At 39.3% G+C, this 25490-nt stretch overlaps 1 protein-coding gene across 1 annotated transcript; it reads right to left on the bottom strand.

The window, feature by feature from the left end:
• Window positions 1–16901: 16901 nt before the first annotated feature.
• Window positions 16902–25025, bottom strand: LOC134619946 (uncharacterized). The gene is made up of 6 exons (XM_063465746.1): window positions 24896–25025; window positions 24408–24752; window positions 24284–24325; window positions 17612–17722; window positions 17453–17526; window positions 16902–17021 (listed from the first exon to the last, which is right to left on the bottom strand). The coding sequence occupies exons 1-6, from the start codon at window positions 24939–24941 to the stop codon at window positions 16902–16904; spliced, it is 738 nt and encodes a 245-aa protein (XP_063321816.1). The 5' UTR covers window positions 24942–25025.
• Window positions 25026–25490: the final 465 nt, after the last annotated feature.

Raw genomic sequence — 25490 nt, 5'->3', positions numbered from 1 at the left:
GTGTGTTGACTATGATTACACTGCATATGTAATATAAACAGAAAGGTCAATAACCGAAGAATGAGGTGGCAAAGACTTTACAACAATCTTACCTCCAACCTTTAATTGCATGACGCTTAAATTTAGACGTCCTTCTGAGACAAATCCACAGAAATACAGCCCAGAGTCAGACACATCAACTTGTTTGATTTTGAGGAAGACAGAGGTGTTTTTTGTCATTTCAAATTTTCCAGTTTGAAATTCATCATTGTACTTAACACTTGTACCAGCCATAACAGCGATAGAGTTGACTGTGGTTCTCCTGACCAGTCTGAACCAGAAAGTCTGAACTTCATATCTGGAAAACTTGTTGCACTGCAGAGTGACATTTTCACCTGCCTGCACCTCTGAGGTCTGAAACTCAGAACCTGAGACAGCAATCCAGCCTGAAACAGTGGAAACAATGAGATGTTTAATTGCTCCAAAGGAACATGGTGCTAAACTTGTTAGTGTAAAGTTACTAATAAGCAAATGTGTTTAAATTATTATAGGTTAAAAATGCAATAAATGATTAGCTAATGATGTCAAAGAGTAATAGAGCAAACTTACAGAAACAAGAAAGAGCTAAAGCTGTTATCACGTTCATCATCGTGCACATGACTGCTGCCCTGCAATGTCCGCAGATGGTATGTTCACCAGGAAGGGTGCTCTCAGTGTGATAAATGTGATAGAGGTGGGAGTTTTGTGTTGCTTTCAAAGCTAAATGCATTTAGGTCACAGAGTCATGATACACGTGCTTAGTCTTAAAGGGTTTTTTGCAAGGTTATTTTTTGTCTTTACTTTAAAGAAGAAGAAGAGTGATGTTTCATTTTTTCTCAGCTTTAAAAACGTGCATTATTAAAAAGCTGGTTGTTGTTAAAATGCTGATAGTGTCAGGGTTGGCTGTGTGGCAGGCAAAGGGTAGAACCAAAAGAAGGGAGTTTTATTGCTGTAAAGTTATAAACCATAGCTAAACACAAAACTCTAAAACAAGAAACTAAGAACTGGAAACAAAAAGCTAAAAACAAGGAGTAGCGATGGAAACAAGGGGAACAAGGAAACACACTGGAACAGGAATGACACGACAATAAGCAGAGGAAAACAGGGAACACAGCTGGAAATAATCAGACTAAGAGGACAGTAGGAAGCAAAACTGAACACAGGATGAGAGCCTGTCAAAATAAAACAGGAAACACGCAAACCAAGACGCACAGGCTTGGCACTTGGGGAAGAAACAGGCATGGGTGATAGAGATGACAGGCTGGGAAGAACATAAACGACACCAAGACAACCAGAGCACAAAAGGGAACAGATTAAATGAAGAAGAAACTAAGAACTAGAAAAACAAATGTTTAAACTAGGAAGAACAAGCAACCTAAACAAAATATCAAATGAGACCTAAGAAACATTTACTATCTGTCATGGGAACCATGACAGATAGTAAAAGTCAAACAGTCCTTGAGTCAACACTTTTATGACAACAAAAGACATGCTGTTATATGATAAAGTTGGGTTTCAACTTCCATTTGATTTACAACTTCAGGGGCCATAGTACTTGTATTTAATTTTTTTAAAGAATGCATCAAATAATAATCAAATAATGCAACCTACAAAGAACAGGAGGTAACTGAAAAAACTGTTCTCCATCATGGACAACCAATCACACCCACTCCACTGTGGTCTGAAACTTAAAACCCAAGACAGAAAATCCAGCCTGAAGCAGTAGAAACAACAAGAAGTTAGTTTGCAGCCTGCTGCTGCACCCATCCGCACTCCTTTTGTGTCTGGCAGCGGCCTGTCACGAAGTCACTGGAGGTGCAGGTGCGTGAGGGTCCACGCCTGCCGGAGGTGGAGGAGGAGCTGCTCCAGCCGGAGGTAGATGAAGAACTGGACCAGCCAGTGGTGGAGGAGGCGTGCCAGGGGCTGCTCCAGCTGAGAGCAGTGGAGGAGCTGTGCGAGGAGATGGAGGTCCACGTGCCACAGAGGGCTGCTCGGCCTGAGCCTGAGGTCAATTGGCCCGGAGGACCTGCGCAGTCCGAGATTGGGGAGATGCAGCATGACACCGGCCAAGCCACCTGGGAGCCTAGTGCACTTCCATGGCTGCTGCGCCGCCGCTAACACTGGATACGCGGGTGGCCCTAAACCCACGACACCGGCACCGCTGGATGCGCAGGCGGCCACCAAGAACGACACCTCCCCATTGCTGGGCCAGAAGCTGGAGGCTCCAACAGTCCGGGCCAAAGTGGCGAATTCCAGATAAGCTCAGCACCAGTTTTGAAACAGCAGGTTAAGGCACAATGTACATAAAAAACCCCCACACCCTTACAAACCAGAAAACTGATAAGAGATCTTCAAAGACGATTCCAGATACTTCCGTGAACCCAGACTGAGGTTAAAGTCAAAGTTGCACCGCTTAAGATTCATACCAGCCATTACAAGAGGATTCCAGAACCACAAAACCTACTCAGAGTTTTAAAGATCTGCACACTGATGCTGAGGAAGACAACAAGGGTGATCAACGTGCTTTGCCTTTTCAATCTACAGCTGCGTTGGAACAAAAGTAAGAGTGATGGGTGAAAAAGTGCCCCAACAAGAGCTTATCAAGCTCCAACTAAGTGACACACGGGGGAAAAGTCTGTTACCAGGTATCAGCAGTTGAACACAGACAATACCTGTTTAAACAACAAGGGTGGTGTGACCTGAGAGGTTTTTCAGTTGTGTTGTGTTTTCTGTGATTTGTGATCATTTTCACATATATCAACATCCACATAAACACAAACACTGGAAAGGCTTGAAGAATCACTCAAGGTGCTTTCTCTCTGAGAGTTTCAGCTTCTTCTCTAGTCCTAAATTTTATCCAAATAAATTTGTGCCTACACTATGTGAATCTCACAGCTACTTCACTAATAAATTCTTAGTGCATTTTCTGTATGGCAGCTAGACCTACTTATAATGGTCAACCCTAATAATAATAACAATTACTGCTGTGAGTTCATTTGTCATATCAACCACACAAATTTTGACTCATCATCTTAAATTCCAGTACTCTGTGGTCATTTCATTCCCACAAGTGATTTTGCGAGGCCTCCAATATGCTTTGAACCCCCACAGGGTGTATTTACTCCTTCAGAGATAAATGTGACTGATTATTTCATCTCCCCCTGTCATGTGTTTGCTGGGAGCAGTGATAATTATGAAGTCCAAGTCTGTCAATGAAGGAGCTCTCCAGGTCTCCAACAGATTCATGCATGTAGTGCAGACATTGATGATTTTTTTGCCAGTCTTCTGTCTCCTACCACCAGCACTGAGTCACTGGGCATGACAGAGCTGGCCTTCCTGATGAGCTTATCCAACCACTTCCTCTCAGCTGCAGATAAGCTGCTGTTTCAACAGACAGCATAGAAGATGGCTGATGCCACCACAGAGTCAGAAAAGGTCTTCAGGAGCACCTGCTACACTCCAAAAGCTTCCTGAGCAGGTAGAGTCTGCTCTGACCATTCCTGTAATGAGCATCAGTCCACTATCCCACTGTCAGTTCCCCGGATGTTCACTGGTGTCAGTGTGGTGGGTCTGCACCTGTGGAAATCCACCGCCAGCATCAGCATGATGGTAAGAATTCCCAACCATGGAAAAGAAAGATCCTTTATGCCCACTGTATCCACACAATGGGTATAAAGGAGCTGTTATAATTTTGCTTTTTGGTTAATCCTTGTGATAAGACTGTTCATGAGGTATTGATGTCTTTACAACGGCTTCAACAATCTTTCAATAAATATCTGAAAATCAGTTTGATTTTGGTTCTTAGTCAATTTTTTTTTACATCACATGCCTTACCCAGTCTGACACATACTTGCGGTAATGTGATGATTAACCTTTACAAGCTCATTGAGTATGAGGAACAATTTAAAAGACTCAAAGAGGTCAAACTTAGTTTTTGCTGCTTTCTGTCAAATGAAACCAGCCTGGCCTTCAGAGTAGAGCCTCTTACTGCATCTGTTTTTTTTTCTCTGAAAGCATGTCACCCTTTTCAAATGCATTAAAGCAGTTGACCTAAACAGCTGAAAGAGAGATGTGAAACTTTTGTGTTAAAGCAGTTACACTATTTTTGTGTTTGGTTTTATTGCAACGCTAAAGGCCTTTGATACACAGTGTTGCTACAAACTTTCTGTTTGTTCAAATGTCAGGAAAGAAAACTTCCCCTTTTCTCATACAAGATAATAGAAACTGTGAAACAATTACAAATGTCAGTGTATTCAAACTAAAATCAGTTTTGTGTTTTATATAAAACTTGATGGAATTAATTTCAGACAAACATACCTTATACCATAGCTCCAATGATTTAATTACTTTTGTTTTTGCGTTACTCATATAACACCAGTGTAACCCAGTCATAGATTACATATTGTTATAATTACACAAAATGTGTTCTTTATACCTGACTGTTAGGACCTTCAAGCCTGTAGTTATATTCATTATCAGTTAGAGCCCCTCCTCATTGTTCTTCTTCTTCTTTGGTGCAACCCTATAAATAAGTTGTCCCCCTTTGGCCTCTCCCCTTTTTCTACAATTCCCCTGTGGGAGAGGAGCTGGAGCGAGCAAGTTATTTACTTGGAGGTCTTTCTTTCTTTTACCTTTCTTTGTCAGACACAACACAGAAACACACCGGTTACACCAGCAAGAAGAGAGTTTTATAAATAACGTCTCTCTTAGTATTTGAATTAATGAAGTCATTTCATATTTGTTGTTAGTGCTGAAATCTTCCTGTGGTGCAGACTTTATCCATTTATCCATTTATTTGTCTTCGAAGGGTGCATGGCTGCAGTTTTAATCACTTTCATTAAATAATTGTAATTATTCTTCTAAAAGTCTGCAAAGTCTGACATTATGTAATCAGTGTTGGGAAGGTTACTTTTAAAATGTATTCCACTACAGATTACAGAATACATGCCCCAAAATGTATTTTGTAACGTATTCCGTTACGTTACTCAATGAGAGTAACGATTTCTGAATACTTTGGATTACTTAATATATTATCATGCTTTTTACAACTACATGAATGTACTATTGCTGTGTGATTTATTACTATTACTGAAGGTCTGCGGCCTCGAACCATAGTAAAGGGACCTCTGGCAAATACGTCGGGTTCGTAGCCGAAAAATAGCTTTACTTTGTTGTCTGGGTCAACTTTGCTTGTGAGAGAGGCGAGAGACAGAGAGAGGCGTTGAAAGGCTGCTCCAACGGAACTTATTGTGTCGGAGGAAACAAGCCAAACATATTGTGGCGAGCTCAGACAAGGAGGAGACAGAGGTGTCGTTTGGTCTTGCTACCCTGAGTTGCCAGGGAGCACAGCCGTTTATTTTCCAACAGAAACACACCGCTGCTAACCAAACTGCTCGGCATAGCTTAGCATAACAACAACAACAACAACAACAACAACAACAACAACAACAACAACAACAACAACAACAACAACAACAACAACAACAACAACAAGGCGCTCTCTCACCCAGGAAACACACAGTCGCAGAGAGAGTGCATCGCCCTGTAACCATGGCAACTGTAACGCTGCCTGGAACAACAGAACGTAGCTGTCAAACAAAACCCAAACAGTCCTGACCCGCCACAATATGAAACAGGAAAGTACCGCCGTGTAATCCATTTATTTCAACAAAGTGGAGGAAATAGAAATAAAAACAGGAAGCAGCACGAGCACCGGTCAAACAGGGAAATGAGTTTATCTGTTGGTAGTATAAATAACATGAGTTTCTGGTTGCTTTTGTGCTGCAGGCCTCCCGCGTCTTTTTACTGCTGATTGCAGTGCTGGATCCTTCAGGGTGCCAGGGTCCAGATTCTGTAATTAAAAGTACAGATATAAAATAACTGAACTGGCTTAAAGGTGCAAGCATCAGAATATTCAAACATTACAGCATACTGTATAAAACGGCTCTCACCTCAAATTGTTCTGGATTCGTATTTTCTTGTTCTTTAGCTGATAATTTAAAGACATGATCATCAATTAAGTGAACAATACAGTGACATTAAAAGCTAAGACTTTGCTCTTATTGTTTTTGTGACAACATTTGTATTTTTTCATATAGTTGACGTTTCGCCAAATATGAGAAAGACAGAGTTGAAGTAAAAAGTACCTGTTTTCCCGTGTTGAACAGCCAGACCAGTGATGAGCATTAAGAGGAAAACAGACAGAACACCCAGGGTGACACTCGTCAGCGTTGCTACTTCGTGAGTCTCTAATACAAAAATAAAGGTAAAAAGCGACACAGCTGAAATTTATTTTACATTCACATGTTTCTAATCATCTGCACAATAAAAGAAATGTTAACTTACGTTGACAGATGCAGTCCATGTCATCCTGAGGCTCATCAGTGTCTATTAAAAGATAAAGCCTTGATTTTATTAGTCCTCATTTATATATTTATCTTAATATATAACCACCATAGTCTTTGTATACAGCGTGTTGACAATAATTACATTGCAAATGTAATATAAACAGAAAGAGCAATAACCAAAGAACGAGGAGAGAAAGACTTTACAACAATCTTACCTCCAACTTTTAATTGCATGACCCTTAAATTTAGACGTCCCTCTGAGACAAATCCACAGAAATACAGCCCAGAGTCAGACACATCCACTTGTTTGATTTTGAGAAAGACATCAGAGGTGTTTTGTGTCATTTCAAATTTTCCAGTTTGCAATTCAGCATTGTACTTAACATTTGTAGACACTGGCTTAACAGCGATAGAGTTGGCCGTGGTTCCGTTGACCAGTCTGAACCAGAAGATCAAAACGTCATATGTGAACGTCTTGGTGCACTGCAGAGTGACATTTTCACCTGCCTGCACCTTTGGGGTCTGAAACTCAGAACCTGAGGCAGCAATCCAGCCTGAAACTGTGGAAACAATGAGATGTTTAATTACTTCAAAAGAACATGAGGCTAAACCTGTAAAGTTACTAATAAGCAAATGTGTTTAAATTATTATGGGTTAAAATGCAGTGCTAGATTAACTAATGATGTCAAAGAGTAATAGAGCAAACTTACAGAAACAAGAAAGAGCTAAAGCTTGTATCACGTTCATCATCGTTCACATGACTGCTGCCCTGCAATGTCCGCAGATGGTGTGTTCACCAGGAAGGGTGCCACAGTGTGATAGAGGTGGGAGTTTTGTGTTGCTTTCAAAGCTAAATGTGTTTATGTCATAGAGTGATGATGTACGTGTTTAGTTTTAAAGTGTTATTTTGAAGTTATTCTATATCAAAATGTCAATCATATAGATTTCACCTCTGTCATATTCTCACATTTATAACTGAGCTACTCGTATATATAAGAGCTCTTTCTTATACTTTGTAAATGTTGTAATATTGTAATATTTAATTTAGTTCAGTCTGTTACTGTTCTTGTTGTCTTGGAGCAATAGTAACCTTCATCATCCTGAGTGTTTATCTTTTTTGATTATTAATATTCTTTGTTTCATTCTCGTCCTAGTTCTTTGGTTTTGCCCTTGTGTGTCTCCCGTGTTTCATGCCTCTTCTTTAGTTTCCTCTCTAGCGTCTCCTGTGTCTCCCCAGCCAGCCGTGTCCCTGTGTTGCAGTTTGTTACTCTTGTCTCTGTGCTCCATGTTCGCTCTGTCTCCCCTCTTTGTGTCTGTCTCCTGTTTCCTTTTTTTCTTTGATAGTCCTGTGTCCTTTGCTCAGTGTTGTAAGTTTTGCTTTTCCCCTGTCTCTTTACGTCTGACTAGTCTCAGCTGTGTTTCCACCTGTTTCCCATCCTCTTGTTATCCTTCCGGTGTATTTTAGTCCTCAGTCTTCCCCTGCTTGTTGTTGTGTCATTAACCTTCATGAGGTCTCTTGGCTCTGTGTTTTCCTCTGCGCTTCCTAGTTCTCCTCCTCCTCCTCCTCCTGCTTGCCACACAGCCGAATCATGATAAGTAACCACATAATTTTCTTAGGAATTAATAAAGCATTCTGAGTCTGATTATTGTCAGAAAATGCAACCCTACATATAATGATTAACAAGCACAGTAGTTGAAAATTTAATCTTATTTTAAAGAAGAAGATTTGTCAGTTTATTTCAGCTTTGAAAATGAGACTCATTAATATAATGCCACCTACAAAAGACAGAAAAAAACCTACTGCAGAAGCAGGGTCAGTGCAAAATAGCCACCTTATGAAAAAGACCAAACTAAAGTTCCGTCTTTTAAGCCTGAGCCAATGACTGCCCATTTCAGCATAGTGGAGAGATTCTTTACCACTTACTGATGATCTGCCCTCTTGCTTCCAGCTCTCAGAAAATCCTTGTAACCTGCTGAAATGGCTGCAAATCCTCTGTAGCCTCTGTCCAACCAATTCAAATAGGAGGCAGTATTGTCTCAAAGATCAGAGCCACAAGGTCAACTCCAGTCATTGTGCCTTTTTCTCCTGTTGCCTGCCCAAGGAGCAGAATTATAACATGGGGGATAGTGAGCTCCTGGCAATAAAACTAGCCTGGGAAGAATGGTGTCACTGGCTGAAGGGAGACGAACACCCATTTCTCATTGGACAGACCTGAGATCAGTCACTCAGTTGTGTGCACTGAGTCTGCATTTGGGTCCAAGCCTTGTGTGAACCACGGGTTTATGAAAAATGTATGTGATGTTTTTTCCTGTATACTATAATCACTTTTAAAAACAGCATTTTCGAAGCATTTTCTTGCGAGCAAAAAGACCCCATCCCTTTCCTATTGGTGGAAAAATGTAATATGACAACCAATCAAGGGGTGGCTGTAGCTCAGGTGGTAGCGCAGGTCACCTACTGATCGGAAGGTTGGTGGTTCGATTCCTGGCTTCCCCTAGTCTGCATGCCAAATATCCTTGGGCAAGATACTAACCCCAAATTGCTCTCCGATGCATCCATCGGAGTATGAATGTGTGTGAATGTTAGCTAAAAAAGAAGCACTTAGACAAATGTGCTTGTGCGAATGGGTGAATGCACAAGTTATGTAAAGCGCTTTGAGTGCTCAGAAGAGTAGAAAAGCGCTATATAAGAACGAGTCCATTTACCATTACCATCAAAAATTATATGAGAACATGTGGCAGTTGGTTGTTTAGGAAGAGGGGAAAGATGTGGGAGTGACGGAGGTGAGAGAGAGATGGTGAGTTTTGAGATGTGAGAGATTTGTGACATTTAGCATGTTTGGAGTGTAAGTGTGTTCTTTAATTGCGTGTAGTGCTGTCGATTGTTTTGTTTTGTGTGTCAAAACAATGAGATGACTGCTTAATGTCACAGTTGCTAGCCGAAAAGCCACCAAAGGCAGATTGTGAAGTGCTATATAAGAATCAGTCAATTCACCATTTATCTACGGCAACCAGCTGGGGGTGAGGGGCAAGGACAGGGCAAAGGAATGATCACTGACACTGTGGAAGTGTCAGTGATTAATAATAACTAACTGCAACTAACTGTTATAATAAACTGTGAGATTATTATACCATCTTATGCCACATTATACCTCTTATTAAAAATTGTGAAATCATTATGTAGTTTTAGGTTGCATTATTAGAAGACTTAGAAGAAGGTGATAACTATTACATTTAATAGACTGATTTGTATTACATTAGACTGCTGATTTATTGTGAATGAATTACATTGTTTATGATGCATTATACTGCTCAGTTATTAGAAATGCTGTTTCTTTTCTGATTACAAAGAGAACAGAACATACTGTAGAGGTTTTCTGCCCCATCTCATCAGGAAGAGATAAAATAGGAAGGCAAGGCCGTCACTTAGGCGCCGTAAGATAGAAAGAATGTGAATGCTTAGTTTGGAGGGGGGCCGAAGCTATAAGACTGTGAGAAACGGTCAGACACTTCGAGATCTGGCGGACACCCTCCTGTCCACATCTCCCGTCTAGACGTTTCAATGCTCATTGTGTTTGTTTGGAATATGGAATAAAGAGATTGTTGACTGAGCATTTATACACCGAGTGTTGTTCTTCCTTCAGCCTAAAGATCAAAGAATTGAGAATTTAACAAAACACATAGTAAGTGAAAAAGGTGGGTGAAGAAGAAAAACTCTGTGCATCATGGGAAGCTCCCAGCAGCCTAGACCTATTGCAGTATAACTAACCCTCCAGTTTTGCGCACCCCCATCCCTCTTACTTTAGAGTTCTCTGCCCGCCATCTTTGGAACCCCCTTCCTCCTGAGATAAGAAACATCACTTCCCTCCCTCTTTTTAAGTCCACATTAAAAACTCACCTGTTCACATTAACCTATTCCACATACATTTTTCCATCCTGCTAGTTTAATTTATTTTATTTATTTGCTCAATGTTTTATCCTTATTATTTGGTAAATTGTTATGTTTGTTGTTGTTGTTGCTTGTGTACAGCGTCTTTGAGGGTTTTGAAATAAAATGTATTACTATTATTATTTTATTATTAACTCTATAAAAACAGAAAGTTTTCAGTCTAATCTTAAAAGTAGAGACAGAGTCTGCCTCCCAAATTAAAACTGGGAGCTGGTTCCAAGTAAGCCTGCAGTGTGAGAGCGACATGCTCTATATGGTGATATTGCACTATGAGGCCTGATTATTTAGGACCTTGAAAATGTGTAGAAGGATTTTAAATTAACTTCAGGGTTTAACAGGGAGCCAATGAAGAGAAGCCAGTATGGGAGAAATATGCTGTTGGGTCTGTGTTTCCACATACCCCGCTAGTTTAGAGACTTATTCATCATGAAGAACACAAGACATAACAGAACAGAACAACCAACTCGCTAACGAGGGAAGTTTTGGGTCAGAACCAGCTCTTGGAGCTCACGCTCCTCACCTGACTCCAAACCCAAATCCTTCCAAGAGCAGCTTCTCTCGCAGCTATTTATTGACAAACTGTTACAATACACACACAGCAAAAATATCACAGCAAAAGCACCTCCCCTCGTAAGACCCCTCTTGGTTACAAAGACAAGGCACTATGTATGTGTGTATGTGTGTGTATGTGTATGCATGTGAGAATGTGTGTGTGTGTGTGTGTGTGTGTGTGTGTGTGTGTGTGTGTGTGTGTGTGTGTGTGTGTGTGACCTCCTGCTCACCCAAAGGGTCATAAAAGCAGGAAGCTTACAACACAAGAAACAGATCTTTCAGATAATATGTATCTGCAATAAAACCTCCCCCAGCACAGAGTGGCTGGAGAGGTGGTCAGGGACAAAGGAATGTCTTGATCCTATAGATTGAACTAAGACTCTACAAATTTAAGAAACACAATGACAACATTCAACAGTTAAACTTACCATATGCTCTCTTTCTAGTGCCTGTCAGAACCCTCACTGCAACATTTTGGATCAACTGAAGGGCTTTTCAGGAAACTTTTAGGTCATCCTGATCCAGCCTTCTCCAGCCTAGAAGTAATCTATGCATGAACTCGTTTCTCAGCATCACTCTGTGAGGATGTTATGCTGTTGTACATGACAATAAAACATTATGGCAACTTTACACCTCTGATGAAAAAAATGTCTTGACAACACAATCACTGTCTCTAAAGCAGAGTGTTTACGCTTCTTATTTTAACTGCATATGAACATTCACACTGAGAATTGCAGGAAGTGAAAACACTTTATTTATGTAGCACATTTAAATAAAACATGCCTGCTGTATAACGGACAACTGAAATCATTTAAGCCATTGACAAACATTAAAAATATTAAAAAACAAATATTAAAAATAAAAGCAATTTAACAATTAAGAAAAAATGAGAGAGATTTGGACATTGGCGTAACAATGCAAATCAACTGCCATGGGAATGTTAATTTCTTTAGAGTAATCTACAGGGTGGGCCATTTATATGGATACACCGTAATAACATGGGAATGGTTAATGATATTAAATTCCTGTTTGTGGCACATTAGTATATGTAAGGGGGCAAACTCCTCAAGACCATGGTGGTCATTTAGAAGTCGGCCATCTTGGATACAACTTTTGTTTTTTCAATAGGAAGAGGGCCATGTGACACATCAAACTTATTGGTAATGTCACAAGAAAAACAATGGTGTGCTTGGTTTCAATGTAACTTTATTCTTTCATGAGTTATTTGCAAGTTTCTGACCACTTATAAAAGCAGGAGAAATGCCAGCACAGGCATCCAGTATCCGTAGTTTCAGGTGCTGCACATCTCATATCGTCACACCATAGACAATTGCCTTCAGATGACCCCAAAGATCTAAGGGGGTCAGATCGGGAGACCTTGGGGGCCATTCAACTGGCCCACGACGACCAATCCACTTTCCAGGAAACTGTTCATCTAGGAATGCTCGGACCTGGCACCCATAATGTGCTGGTGCACCATCTGGCTGGAAAAACTCAGGGAACATGCCAGCTTCAGTGCATAAACACATCATCATGTAGCAATTTCAAATATCCAGTGGCCTTGAGGTTTCCATTGATGAAGAATGGACCCACTATTGTTGTACCCCACATACCAGACCATCACTTTTGTTGTTCCAACAGTCTTGGAGGGATCCATCCAATGTGGGTTAGTGTCAGACCAATAGCGGTGGTTTTGTTTGTTAACTTCACCATTCGCATAAAATTTTGCCTCATGACTGAACAAAATCTTCTGCGTGAGCTGAGGGTCCTGTTCCAATTTTTGTTTTGCCCATTCTGCAAATTCTGTGCGCCGATCTGGGTCATCCTCGTTGAGATGCTGCAGTAGCTGGAGTTTGTAAGGGTGCCATTTGTGAGTAGCTAATATCCGCTGAAGGGATTTTCGACTAATGCCACTCTCCAGTGACATGCGGCGAGTGCTACGCTGTGGGATCTTGCTGAATGAAGCTAGGACAGCCACTGATGTTTCTTCATTAGTGACAGTTTTCTTGCGTCCACATTTTGGCAAATCCAACACTGAACCAGTTTCACGAAACTTAGCAAGCAGTTTTCTAACTGTAGCATGGGAGATGGGTGGTCTCGTAGAAATCTGCTGCAATGACCCGGTTACTGCGTTCACCAGATATCAACACAATATCGATCCGCTCCTCACGTGTTAACCTCTACGACACGTTGTGAACAAAGAGAAACTTGTAAATAACTAACAAAATGTTACGTTGAAACCAAGCACACCATTGTTTTTCTCGTGACATTACCAATAAGTTTGATGTGTCACATGGCCATCTTCCTATTGAAAAAACAAAAGTTGTATCCAAGATGGCCGACTTCTCAATGGCCACCATGGTCACCACCCATCTTGAGGAGTTTGCCCCCTCACATATACTAATGTGCCACAAACAGGAATTTAATATCACCAACCATTCCCATGTTATTACGGTGTATCCATATAAATGGCCCACCCTGTACTCTAAACAACCTCTAATGGGACACAAAGAAAAAATTAACCTCAGCTAAAAGTCTGAGTTGACTTCTAAAGAAGAGTAACATTCTGCATGAATACCCAATGCCATTTTCTTTCTTCTTCTTTTTTGGTATGGTCAGAAAGTCTAGTGCGACACTTACAATTTAAATTGGTACCTATCTTAATAACAAAGGGAAATGGTAGAAAGCAGAAACCTATTTTCAGAGGTAAAACTGTTTGCTAGGGAAGGTGTAGCTGTACACAGTTGGGATGTGAACACTGCATGAACTACATGTAGGGCAAATCTTCATGTACTGTAGTGTTTATAACCAGTGTGTTATTACCACTAAGTGCAGTGGAGAAGCATGCTTAGTTACTGTTGCCTTATGATAGCTGAACCCAATCTCCTCATTCTTTTTCAAAACTCTACTATCAGCAAGTATTTTTAAGAGTAAGGGTACAGCCTCTTACTGGATCCATTTTTTTATTCACCAGAAGGATGTCACACCTTTCCTCCCCATTGTGATACTTAAACCTCAACTGACTGTTTTGATCTTGTCTACATGCATTAAAGAAGTTGATTTAAACAAACAAAAGAAAGATGTGAAACTTGTGAAAGCAGTTAATGCTATTTCTGTATGTGGGTTTCACTGTACAGTGTTGTCAACACAGCAGAAAATAGGGTGGGCCGCTACACATGTGCAGATATCAAGCGAGAAAGCTATCCTCTTTGTCATTCATACATACATTTATTTACTTGATACTGGAAATAATATTAAGTAATATTCATAAGTACATCAGCAAGTGGAAAGCTTTTTCAAGGAGCACTTCTGTTGAAATCAATAAGGACATCTGATATTTATTATTATTGATAAAGTCTTACTGTTGCATAGACTTTGTTCATTACCTGCAACATCTGTCTTGTTCCTATAAAAACCAAACAATAGGTAGGCCAAGTTTCACTATGGCATTACTGGCTGCAGAGGCCTTGTGATTTCAGCTGCTCTCAGACCACACTGTGCTGTCTCTTCCTGTGAAGTGATAAGTAATTTCACTCAGCCCTCTCTTCCTCCCCCTTCAGACCATTTGACTCTCACTCTAAGTATGACAGTCATCAGGTTCCATTGTTTCTGTTCACCACACATTTAATAATAATAGGTTAATAATAGGTTCCTTTCAGATGAAAATCAGAAGAAGAACAACTGAAGAAAAAACCATAAAAATGTAACTTTTGATAGATATATGGATTTTAGTAAAACATTTGTTGTTTGTTTAATTTTTATAAATAACACTACAGAGCTAATATCTGTTGGTAATTTAAGCAACATGAATTTTAGCCTCCCTCATGTCTTCTGACTCTTGTTGCTTTTGTTTGAGTTGAACAGAGCTATAGCTCTCTCAATGAATAATTTGGAGCCATAAGTTTTTAAAAAAGTGGCTAATCCAGTCTGTTAAAGGCCAGTATATGGCAGCTTCCTTCATACAGTCATACGGGAAGACAGTCTTTGTAATAGGCAAAGCGAAAAGGGGCAGACAAAAGAAACATTCAACAAGCAAAACTCACAAAAAAAACCCCAGGGAAAACAAGAGGCAGAGTATGACTTCATGCTGATTAAGCGCACTTATCAGGGTGCTGGGCAATGTGAGTTTATTTTGTATTTTTGAGTTCTTATGATGTACTAGGATAATGTTAAGTTCTCGTGTTATTATTTAGTGTGTCTTAGGTTTTAGTTAATATTTTCTTCCATGCTCCCTCGCTTGTGTCATTTTCCCGTTTCCTGTCTAATTCTCTCTTTTCCGCCATACTTTTAGTTATGTCTGTCCCTTATCCCTTTTATCTGATCCCACTTTCCTCTCCTTGTGTTCCCAGTCTGTTATGTATTTCATGTCTGCGTGTTCCACATCCTATTCTCAAGCTCGTGTTGTCATTTCTACATCTCATTATGTTTCCTGTTTTACTTTCACAGTCTCGTTTTCCATTCTCATTGTGATTAGTTTTGCTTCCCTTGTGGCATCATGTTTATTTGTGTCAGCTGTGTTTGCTATTTGTTTCCACTTCCCTCATTACTCTTCTGTGTATTTATGTCTTCTGCCTCCCTTTGGGGTGGCTGTGGCTCAGGTGGTAGAGCAGATCAGCTATTGAGTGGAAGTTTGGTAGTTAAATCCTTGGCTTCCCCAGTCTGCATGCCAAATATCCTTGGGCAAAATCTTAACTAAATACTGCTCTCCGATGTGGCCATCAGAGTGTGAATGTTGGTTAGATTGCACTTGATTATAGAAGGAAGTGATTGGGTGAATGAGGCATGTTGTTTACAGCACTTTGAGTACTCTGGCAGAGTAGAAAAAAGTGCTATATGAGAATCAGTCTATTTACCACTTTGTTCATTTTTGGGTCCTTTGTCCATCTTATCCTATTTCTTTCTAGTCAAAAACTACATTGTCAGGTTCATATTGTTGATTGTCATTTATGCTTAGAAATATTTACTCATATATGCTTAGAGTTGTATAATCAATTGCATAATAATGGAGGTTTGATCTGTAGTAGTCTGTGGAGACTCTGTGTGCCTCCCAGAGCACTCTGGCATGCACACACAGCTTTAGGTCATGAGAGAGGTTATATCTTCTCTTCTTGATTTATGGTATAGGAGGACACCTACTCTGTATCTGGTTTGGTATAAGAGCCCTTTGTTTAGATGGACTGCTAGACTCCTGGCTCCAGCTTTGGGGAGTCTTCACAGGGTCACATCTTGACCCCCCCCCCCCCCCCCCCCCCCCCCCACACACACACACACGCACACCTACCTACACACACACACTTACCTACACAACTCTTTGTTCACATGTATACCTATGTAAGACGTCATATGTTAATAAACCTATGCATGTTCATGTAACCTCAATAAAGAGCAGTGTTACGAGGGAGCAGACGAGAGCAACTGAGGTCAAGCGAAGGAACGGCGCTCGTCCGGTTCTCTCCCTCATGCATGAGTAACACAAAGAACTTTGCCTACTTGTGTCTTGCTTTGCTGTGTAGTAGAATTTTCTCGTTCCAGCGGTGGGGTTGTGCTAGACAGACCCATCATACATATAAACTACAAAAACTACAACAGAATAAGTGAAAATTATTTTCTTTACAAATAACTCTCACTAAACTAACACAGCCAATCACTTAACATGTTTGTACTCTCGGCTCATATTGACTTCATAGTCATTGACTTTTTTGCTTTTTTAAGAACTTATTTTAACATTGCACTCAAAAACAAACAAATCCACCCTAACAAAAAAAAAGTAAGTTCAAGGACCAAATTGCATTAGGTTTCTTCACATCAAGGTAGGGGTGACATGGAAGTGGCCCCCGGGTCACGAGTTTGAGACCCCTGTTTTAAATGAAACATTCAGGATGCCATTGTTTCATCACATATATCTGTAGAGACCTTGTTTCAGTTGTGTGTGACAAATCAAGTTAGCCTTTGTCTTTTTCTTTTCAGGAGAGAGCTGACATATTAGGACAAAATAACCATAACAAAAACACCATTGTACACACAGAGAACGCACTTTATCTGCCAACATAATAAACAACATGAGTTTCCACTTTTCTCTCTATTGCAGGCCTTCTGCTTCTTATTTTGGCAAGAAACCACAATGCTGCAGAGTTCAGGTGAAGAGAGCCCTCATCCTGCAAATGAACAGTTTAGAGTCACATACAAAAGCAAAAAAAGAGACTGTTATTGCACCCATCTTATTCATGACAGTCTGGTGCCTTGTAAACAGATTATTTTGGACTTTTAAAAAGCCGTGACTGACTGCATATCTGAGTGATACTGCTGAACAAGTACAAAATTGCTTTACTTGAGTGTCATCTACTTAAATCAGAGATATCACAGAAAAATCTGATGAAGCTCTAAAAAGAGTAGAAGAAATCTAACATCAAAAGGCAGAATGAGTCCTACAAATGCTGGCAATACACGGTTAATGTTGCAAAATCATGTATATATATATATATATATATATATATATATATATATATATATATATATATATATATATATATATATACATAAATTACTCCTTTTTTCTAATATAAAGGCTATCACAGTTATAAATTACCTGTAACACAGCTTTTGAGTAACAAAAAATGTGCTCCATCTTGTTTCTTTCAAGATGCAGCTCTTTCTTTGAGGCTAAAACACAAAGTAAAAAGTTAGAAGTTTGTACATGATTGTTACAGATATATGAGGATGTTTAATAAATCACTTGTTTCTGTACCTGCATGAAGCTGCCTGACTTTAATAGCCAAAGCAGCAGAAGTCATCATGAAGAAAAGAGCCATGCTGATAAACATCACAGTGACAGCTTTTGTATTTCCATTACACTCTTCTGCAGTAAAGATTGAAAAGGTATTTAAATGGTATTAGAAAGTTACCCTAGCACGCCAAACTGTTTAAGTGGATGTTTATCAACTGCAAATACAAGACCAATCAGACCAGGAGTGACATGTTTAGCTGCATGTTCTCCTTAAATTGCTGGCTGTCTAAGTGGCGTCCAAAAAACGATGTGGGCTTTATAGATAATTGGGAAACTTTCTGGAGAAAGCCTGGTCCACCCACCACTTTAATCACACTCTAGATCTTGTTTTAACATTTGGCATAGAAACTGAACATTTAAATGTTTCCTGAAAACCTTCTGCTGTCTGATCATTTCCTGATAACATTTAAATTTACAATAATTGATTACACAGCAGTGGAGAGTAGACTTTATCACAGTAGATGTCTTTCTGAAAGCACTGTAACTCAGTTTAAGAATATAATCCACCCACTGTTATCATCCTCAATGCCCTGTACCAACACAGAGCAGAGCAGCTACCTGAACGCTACTCCAACAGAGGTTGATTATCTTGTTAATAATTTTACCTCCTCACTACGTATGACTCTGGATACTGTAGCTCCTGTGAAAACTAAGGCCTCAAATCCGAAGTACCTGACTCCGTGGTATAATTCTCAAACACGTAGCCTAAAGCAGATAACTCGTAAGCTGGAGAGGAAATGACGTGTCACAAATTTAGAGGATCATCATTTAGCCTGGAGAAATAGTTTGTTGCTTTATAAGAAAGCCCTCCGCAAAGCCAGAACATCTTACTATTCGCCACTGATTGAAGAAATTAAGAACAACCCTAGGGTTTCTCTTCAGCACTGTAGCCAGGTTGACAAAAAGTCAGAGCTCTGTCGAGCCAACCATCCCTTTAACGTTAACTAGTAATGACTTCATGAACTTCTTCACAAATAAAATTTTAATCATTAGAGAAAAAATTACCCATAATCATCTCACAGATGTAATATTATCTACAGCTACCTTTAGTACCATTGATATTCATTTAGACTCTTTTTCTCCAATTGATCTTTCTGAGTTAACTTCAAAAATTACTTCCTCCAAACCGTCTTTTAGACCGCATTCCTACAAAACTGCTCAAAGAAGAAGAAGAAAGAAGAACCTTCCTTTCATACCAAACTTCATCGAGAGAGTAGTTGTCAAACAGCTAACAGATCATCTGCAGAGGAATGGCTTATTTGAAGAGTTTCAGTCAGGTTTCAGAGCTCATCACAGCACAGAAACAGCTTTAGTGAAGGTTACAAATGATCTTCTTATGGCCTCTGACAGTGGACTCATCTCTGTGCTTGTCCTGCTAGACCTTAGTGCAGCGTTCGATACTGTTGACCATAATATCCTATTAGAGCGATTAGAACATGCTGTAGGTATTACAGGTACTGCACTGCAGTGGTTTGTATCATATCTATCTAATAGACTCCAATTTGTACATGTAAATTGAGAGTCCTCTTCACCCACTAAGGTCAATTATGGTGTTCTACAGGGTTCGGTGCTAGGACCAATTCTACTTACATTATAGATTTTTTCCCCTGGGCATTATCATTAGAAAACGTAGCAAATATTTTCACTGCTATGCAGATGACACCCAACTCTATCTATCCGTGAAGCCAGATAACACACACCAATTAGTTAAACTGCAGGAATGTCTTAAAGACATAAAGACCTGGATGGCCGCTAACTTTCTGCTCTTTAATTCAGATAAAACTGAGGTTATTTTACTCGGCCCTGAAAATCTTAGAAATATGGTATCTAATCAGATTCTTACTCTGGATGGCATTACCTTGGCCTCCAGTAACACTGTGAGGAACCTTGGAGAGATTTTTGACCAGGATATGTCCTTCAACGCACATATTAAACAAATATGTAGGACTGCCTTCTCCATTTGCACAACATCTCTAAAATTAGAAATATCCTGTCTCAGAGTGATGCTGAAAAACTAGTTTTTTAACATTTGTTATTTCTAGGCTGGACTGCTGTAATTCATTATTATCAGGATGTTCTAAAAACTTGCTGAAAAGCCTTCAATTAATCCAAAATGCTGCAGGAAGTGTACTGATGGGGACTACAAAGAGAGAGCAGATTTCTCCTGTATTGGCTTCCCTCCTCCTCACATAATAACATACTCATAAATACCTTAATGACCTTATGTACCACATCACCCTATTAGAGCATTCTTTCCTTTTTGCTAAAGCATATAGTTAGGGCTGGGCCAGGTGACCCTGAATCCACCCTTAGTTATGCTGCAATAGGCATAGGCTGCTGGGGGATTCCCATGATGCATTGAGTATTTCCTATTCAGTCAACTTTCTCACTCACTATGTGTCAATCCGGTCTTTAAGTCAGAGGTCATTAGCCGTGCCTGGGCTCAAACTCTGCTGCAGGTCCCTAACTGTGGCATCACTGAGAGTTAAAAACTGTCTAAATCCTTTCATCTGTAATAAAATGATCACCGTTGCTGCTCTAAGTTTAACATCCAGGCATCCACGAAAACGGAGTTTAAGAAATTTAGCAGAGTTAGAAGTTAGCAGGAAGTTAGCTCGCTAGTTTGCATCTACGTGATTGCTAGCGACACAGCTATGTTAGCATAATATAAACAGTGAAGCTGGAGGATGAACGCTAACTTTTTTCCACTCGATAAAAGTTAAGGTGAGGGTTCCCGAAGGTTCGGGACAAATGCAATCGCATGGCAGGATGCTGTAAACAGACTGAACTTCAATCGGAAGAACAACTGAGATAATCTATGTATTGATAACTAAGCTCGTACTGTTGTACGAGCTTAGTTATCAATACACTGCTGCATGGGCTGAGCTGTAGTTATATCGTAAGGTTTTAAAAACTGAGCTTTAAAATGATTAGCGATAATAAAAACCGAGAGGGGCCGACAGTGATTACTGACTGCTTTTGGGGGCTTGTTGAGATTAAATAGAACAACAAATAAAGCGTTAAAACATGCAAAGAACACAAAAGCCTTATTAAACGTGGAGTCGTTTGGGCCCGGAAGCAGGATTCATTACATCATCGCTTAAAGACCGGATAGACCTCTCTGCATTGAATCATGCTTGTTATTAATCTCTATCTCTCTTCCACAGCATGTCCTCTGTACTGTCTTCCTTCTCTCATCCCCAACCGGTCGCAGCAGATGCCCGCCCCTCCCTGAGCCTGGTTCTGCAGGAGGTTTCTTCCTGTTAAAAGGCAGTTTTTCCATTCCCACTGTTGCCAAAGTGCTTGCTCATAGGGGATCATTTGATTGTTGGGATTTTCTCTGTATGTATTATTATAGGGTCTACCTTACAATATAAAGCGCCTTGAGGTGACTGTTGTTGTGATTTGGCTATATAAATAAAATTGATTTGAAAAATTTAGTTGAATTGAATAGTTAGGATTATGTATTTCAGTTGCACATAAAAGTTTCATACATTTGGATTTGATAGTTAAAAAAGATGTAATACACTTGGTCAATCAAAAATTAATAATGAAGTAACCTAAATTGATGTTAAATATTTTTACACAGCAAATGTATTTGAAACAAAATATGTGGGTTTATTTGGTTGATTATTGCTGTGTTTTAAAGCATAGAAAACAGATGCTTAGTTTATCTTTAAATGGCAAATATACAACACATTGAGTTACACTGTTACACTCTTTATGATAAAATCATATAATCCAAATTTGATAGTCTAATATAAGATTTTAGATACGCTGACCTGTACAATAACTGTTGAAAAAAAATATAACTTAATAAGTAACAAAACTTAAATAGTGCTGAACTAAATCTAGTGAACTACTGTTTAATGCATCGGTCTCCTTGAAATAATATTGGCATGGGATTAATTAATTAAAGCAAATCACTACATAGGCAATAACAGATATAAGATCATGACTAACCGAGCCTGATTATAAGAGTAACTTAATTAGCTTTAAGCTACACAGAGACAGACCATCAGATCCATAAGTGTATTTACTTATATGGAAAGAAGATTATAAATAAATACACTGAAAGACATGGAATTACATCACCCCAGTTCTGTATGCGTTGAAACTTATTTTAAGCATACTCACTCTTAAACAGATCTTTTGCCCAGGACTCTGAATGACCTGTCTGACATACAGCTCACAGAGTCATCAGTGCATTTTCTAAATACTTGTCATTACATGACATATCTGTTATACTATTTTATTCTCTGTTGTAGAGGCTAAGACCACAGTTGAAGCCACTGTGGTGTTCATTGGTGGGGGTGACGCAGTGCCACTGTTATGAATGAAACTTGTAACCAAGTCCAATAACTCCAGCCATACTTATCTTGTCCATTTAACATCTTTATGGTATTCCTTCAGTTGCATTTGTTTTTGAACACAGTTTTCTTTATCCAAAACCATTTATCACAACAGTACGTTCTTCTTCCTACCAATAACTAGAGATGGACCAATCCGATATTACGTATTGGTATCGGTCCGATACTCACCTAAATTACTGGATCGGATATCGGAGAGAAATAAAAAATGTAATCCGATCCATTAAATATCAAAAAAGCACCTCACAAATCTTGCGACATGGCATAACTCGGCTCATAACCGTAGCACGTCGGAGCAGTATGTATACTGCATATGCGAGTCCGTCTCTCTTTGTCATGGCCCTGGGTCATGTGACCCAGTATTCTGAGTTTCTTGGTGTTTTGTTATTCTTTTTAGTCTAGTTTCATTTCAGCTTATCGAGTTACATTCCACCATGTTTTGTGTTTAAGTTCTCCTTGTTTGTAAGATTCAAGTCATGGTTGTGTCTCCTTATGTTTCCTGTTTTATTTTGAAAGAGCTTGTGTGTTGTGTTTATTGTATTTAGTTTCTCGTGTCCCGTCATTATGTTAATTGTGATCAGCTGTTTTCCCCATGTGATTCTACTTCCTTTGATCATTCCTTATGTGTATTTAGCCTGTGTGTTTCCACTCAGTCAGCGTCAGATCGTCTGTTATCCTCACCTCATGTTTTTGTAGTTTCCCTTTTTGCGACACTGTGCTTCATAGCCTGCTTCGTTACTCTGTGTTTATAGTTTTTTCAAAGTACCTTCACAGAGTGTCTAGCCTTCTAGTTTACACAGTGTTCTGTCTACTTAGTTTTCCCAGTTTTAGTGTTCCCTAGTGTTTTTGTCATGACTTCAGCCACAATAAAGGTTTGCTTTATTTTGGAAACCTAGTTCTGTCTCCATCGTGTCTGCTCTTGGGTCTACCTCATTCTTCACACCGGCGCACCCCGCCGTGACACTCTTGTTTGTTTATCGCCCACTTTGCACCAGAAAGAGGAAACCAGCGGCTGAACAACAGCAGCACGTTTAAGCTTGATAAGCTGTTGTTAGAATTTATTTAATATTACTTTCTACTTTTCTACGCAGCTGACGGCTGGTAACTGTGCAGGGGCGGATCTAGCAAAGTTTAGCCAGGGGGGGCAAATGGGGCATGAACAGGGAAACAGGGGGCACAAAGACATACTTTTCTTTCTTATTTTCATTTAAAATGTCTAGCTTTTAATAAATAATTATCTGAATCTTACACCCAAAGTTTTAATCTGATGTAAAATGTATAGAAGTCCATTACTGTATATAGTAACTATTAAGTCTAATATACCCTAGTAAGCTATAGTACTTTTTCCTTTGGGAAGGTACGATCTGTGCAGTCTGCAATTCTGTTGAAGAAAGATGTTGAATCTCTTTAATTATTAAAGTTGATTACGCTGATTAAGCATCATGAGGTGGAGGGTGGTTTTGTATTTTTTTTTAAAAGATTTTTGCTGGGAGTTTGCAACCCTATTAGTTAGGTTGCTTAATATTTCTGCTAAGTACTCTTCAAAATACCAGAATAGGGAGGATGGAGTAGGTTTAAGTTTATTAGATTGATCAGTATTGCGGAACTATGAAATATTTTGGGTGCAGTGTATTTTTTGCATACAGGTATAACAGAATAGCTTTAGTGTTGTTGTTTATTTAAACTTGTGTATGAACTTATAGAAAATGCAGAAAGATGTTAAAAAAACAGTTTTATTGAAAACACAATATATATCGGATTCATATCGGTATCGGCAGATATCCAAATTTATGATATCGGTATTGGTATCAGACGTAAAAAAGTGGTATCGTGCCATCTCTACCAATAACACCTGGCGCCAATTACGTATATCTACCTTAAATATGGTCCCATAAACACATCATACTGTAAAACACATTAACCCCTAGCAGCACATATAAGGTAACAACACAAAAGTGGCTCCTACATCAGTTTTCTTGTTTCAGTTGTCTTGTTAAATATTCATTAAATATTTTATGTTTTATTTTCAAAGGTGATATATAAATACATTTTTACTAGATCCTTTTTTTACTCATCCATGTATGTGTTACTGTGAATGTGTTTCTAATTTTTACTTCTTTGAAATTTGAGGAAATAAAGTGCAAAGGCATATTAATCCACTTGTATTACTTTAGGAATGAAAATTATGCTACAAAACAGGTCACAGTTTACTAGAGTAAAGTGACAAAAGAAAAACATTTTAGAGAGATAAAATTAACCATACCTTGGCTACTGAGTTTCACTTCGTCATTGGATTCACCATTTCCTGTAGGCATGGTATAACTTCATACATAAAAATTTGATGATAAATCATGTGCAAGAAATAAGCCTTTACCCCACAAGCTTACCTTGAATTCTTAACTCTACTGCATCCGAAATAACTGTGTGTTTATTTGTGTAAAATCCACAGAAATACAGTCCAACATCAGATAAATTCACTTGCTTGATTTGAAGAAAGACAAAGGTGATGTTGGAACTCATAATAAATTTTCCATTTCGAAATCCATCGCAGAACGATGCTGAGCCCTGAGATCCAAACATAGAAGAGACACAAGTGGGCTTAGTTTGGTTGACCACTTTAAACCAGTCTGCCTGTGTTTGATGGTTGGAGGTGTTGGAGCACTGCAGTGTCACTTCTTCACCGGGCTGGACCTCCACAGTCTGAAACCCAGAACCTGAGACAGAGATCCAGCCTGAAACAAACACCGCAGACAAATTAAAATTAGCACAACAGAATTAAATGAACTGTAATCATTTTCACAGGGTTCCAAAAATATTTAAATTCTGGTAGGATCCATATCTTGGACTTAGAATCATTAGATGCCAGTATACTTACAGTGAATACAGAAAAACAACGCTGTTATAACGGTGAAGCTCCCCATTGTATGCTTAATCCAGTTGCTACTCGGACATTTAGTAAACCACACAGCTATTACAAAGGCTGTTAGAGGGCGAGGTGTTTCTAGTTTTTCATCCTGTCAGTGACCTGTTAACACATTGCAGTACCTTGGCTTAAAAATCATCAAGCCACTTCCTCTCGGTGGTGACGTGCTATTGGATCACAGTGTTGTCATGTCACTTCCTTTGCTACACACAGTGGTGTTTTTTTCTAATCTGTGTAGCACATTTAGTTACAAACCTTTACATAACAATTTAGTAACAATATTTAGTTACTCCTTGGCCTCCTTTATTAATAATGATACCTGTTATAAATTTAGTCTGGTTGTACCTTTGGAGATCACACTCAGTTAACTGAAGACCCAGCTCTGCACGCTTGACAACCCTGTAACCAGCCAGGCCCCTGTGATTGGTGCAGGTGAAGGAAGCTAAGCCACTGTTAGGTATTCTCCACCAGGTTATGTGTGGGCCTGGACCTTCTCTCTGTATGTTGCTGAATTGTTGTTGATTATCATCTCTGACATGGATATGTT

The sequence above is a fragment of the Pelmatolapia mariae genome, linkage group LG3_W, assembly GCF_036321145.2.
Source record: "Pelmatolapia mariae isolate MD_Pm_ZW linkage group LG3_W, Pm_UMD_F_2, whole genome shotgun sequence".
NCBI lineage: Eukaryota > Metazoa > Chordata > Actinopteri > Cichliformes > Cichlidae > Pelmatolapia > Pelmatolapia mariae.
Note: the sequence above shows the minus strand (reverse complement) of the source record. Positions and strands in the feature narration are given on the sequence as shown.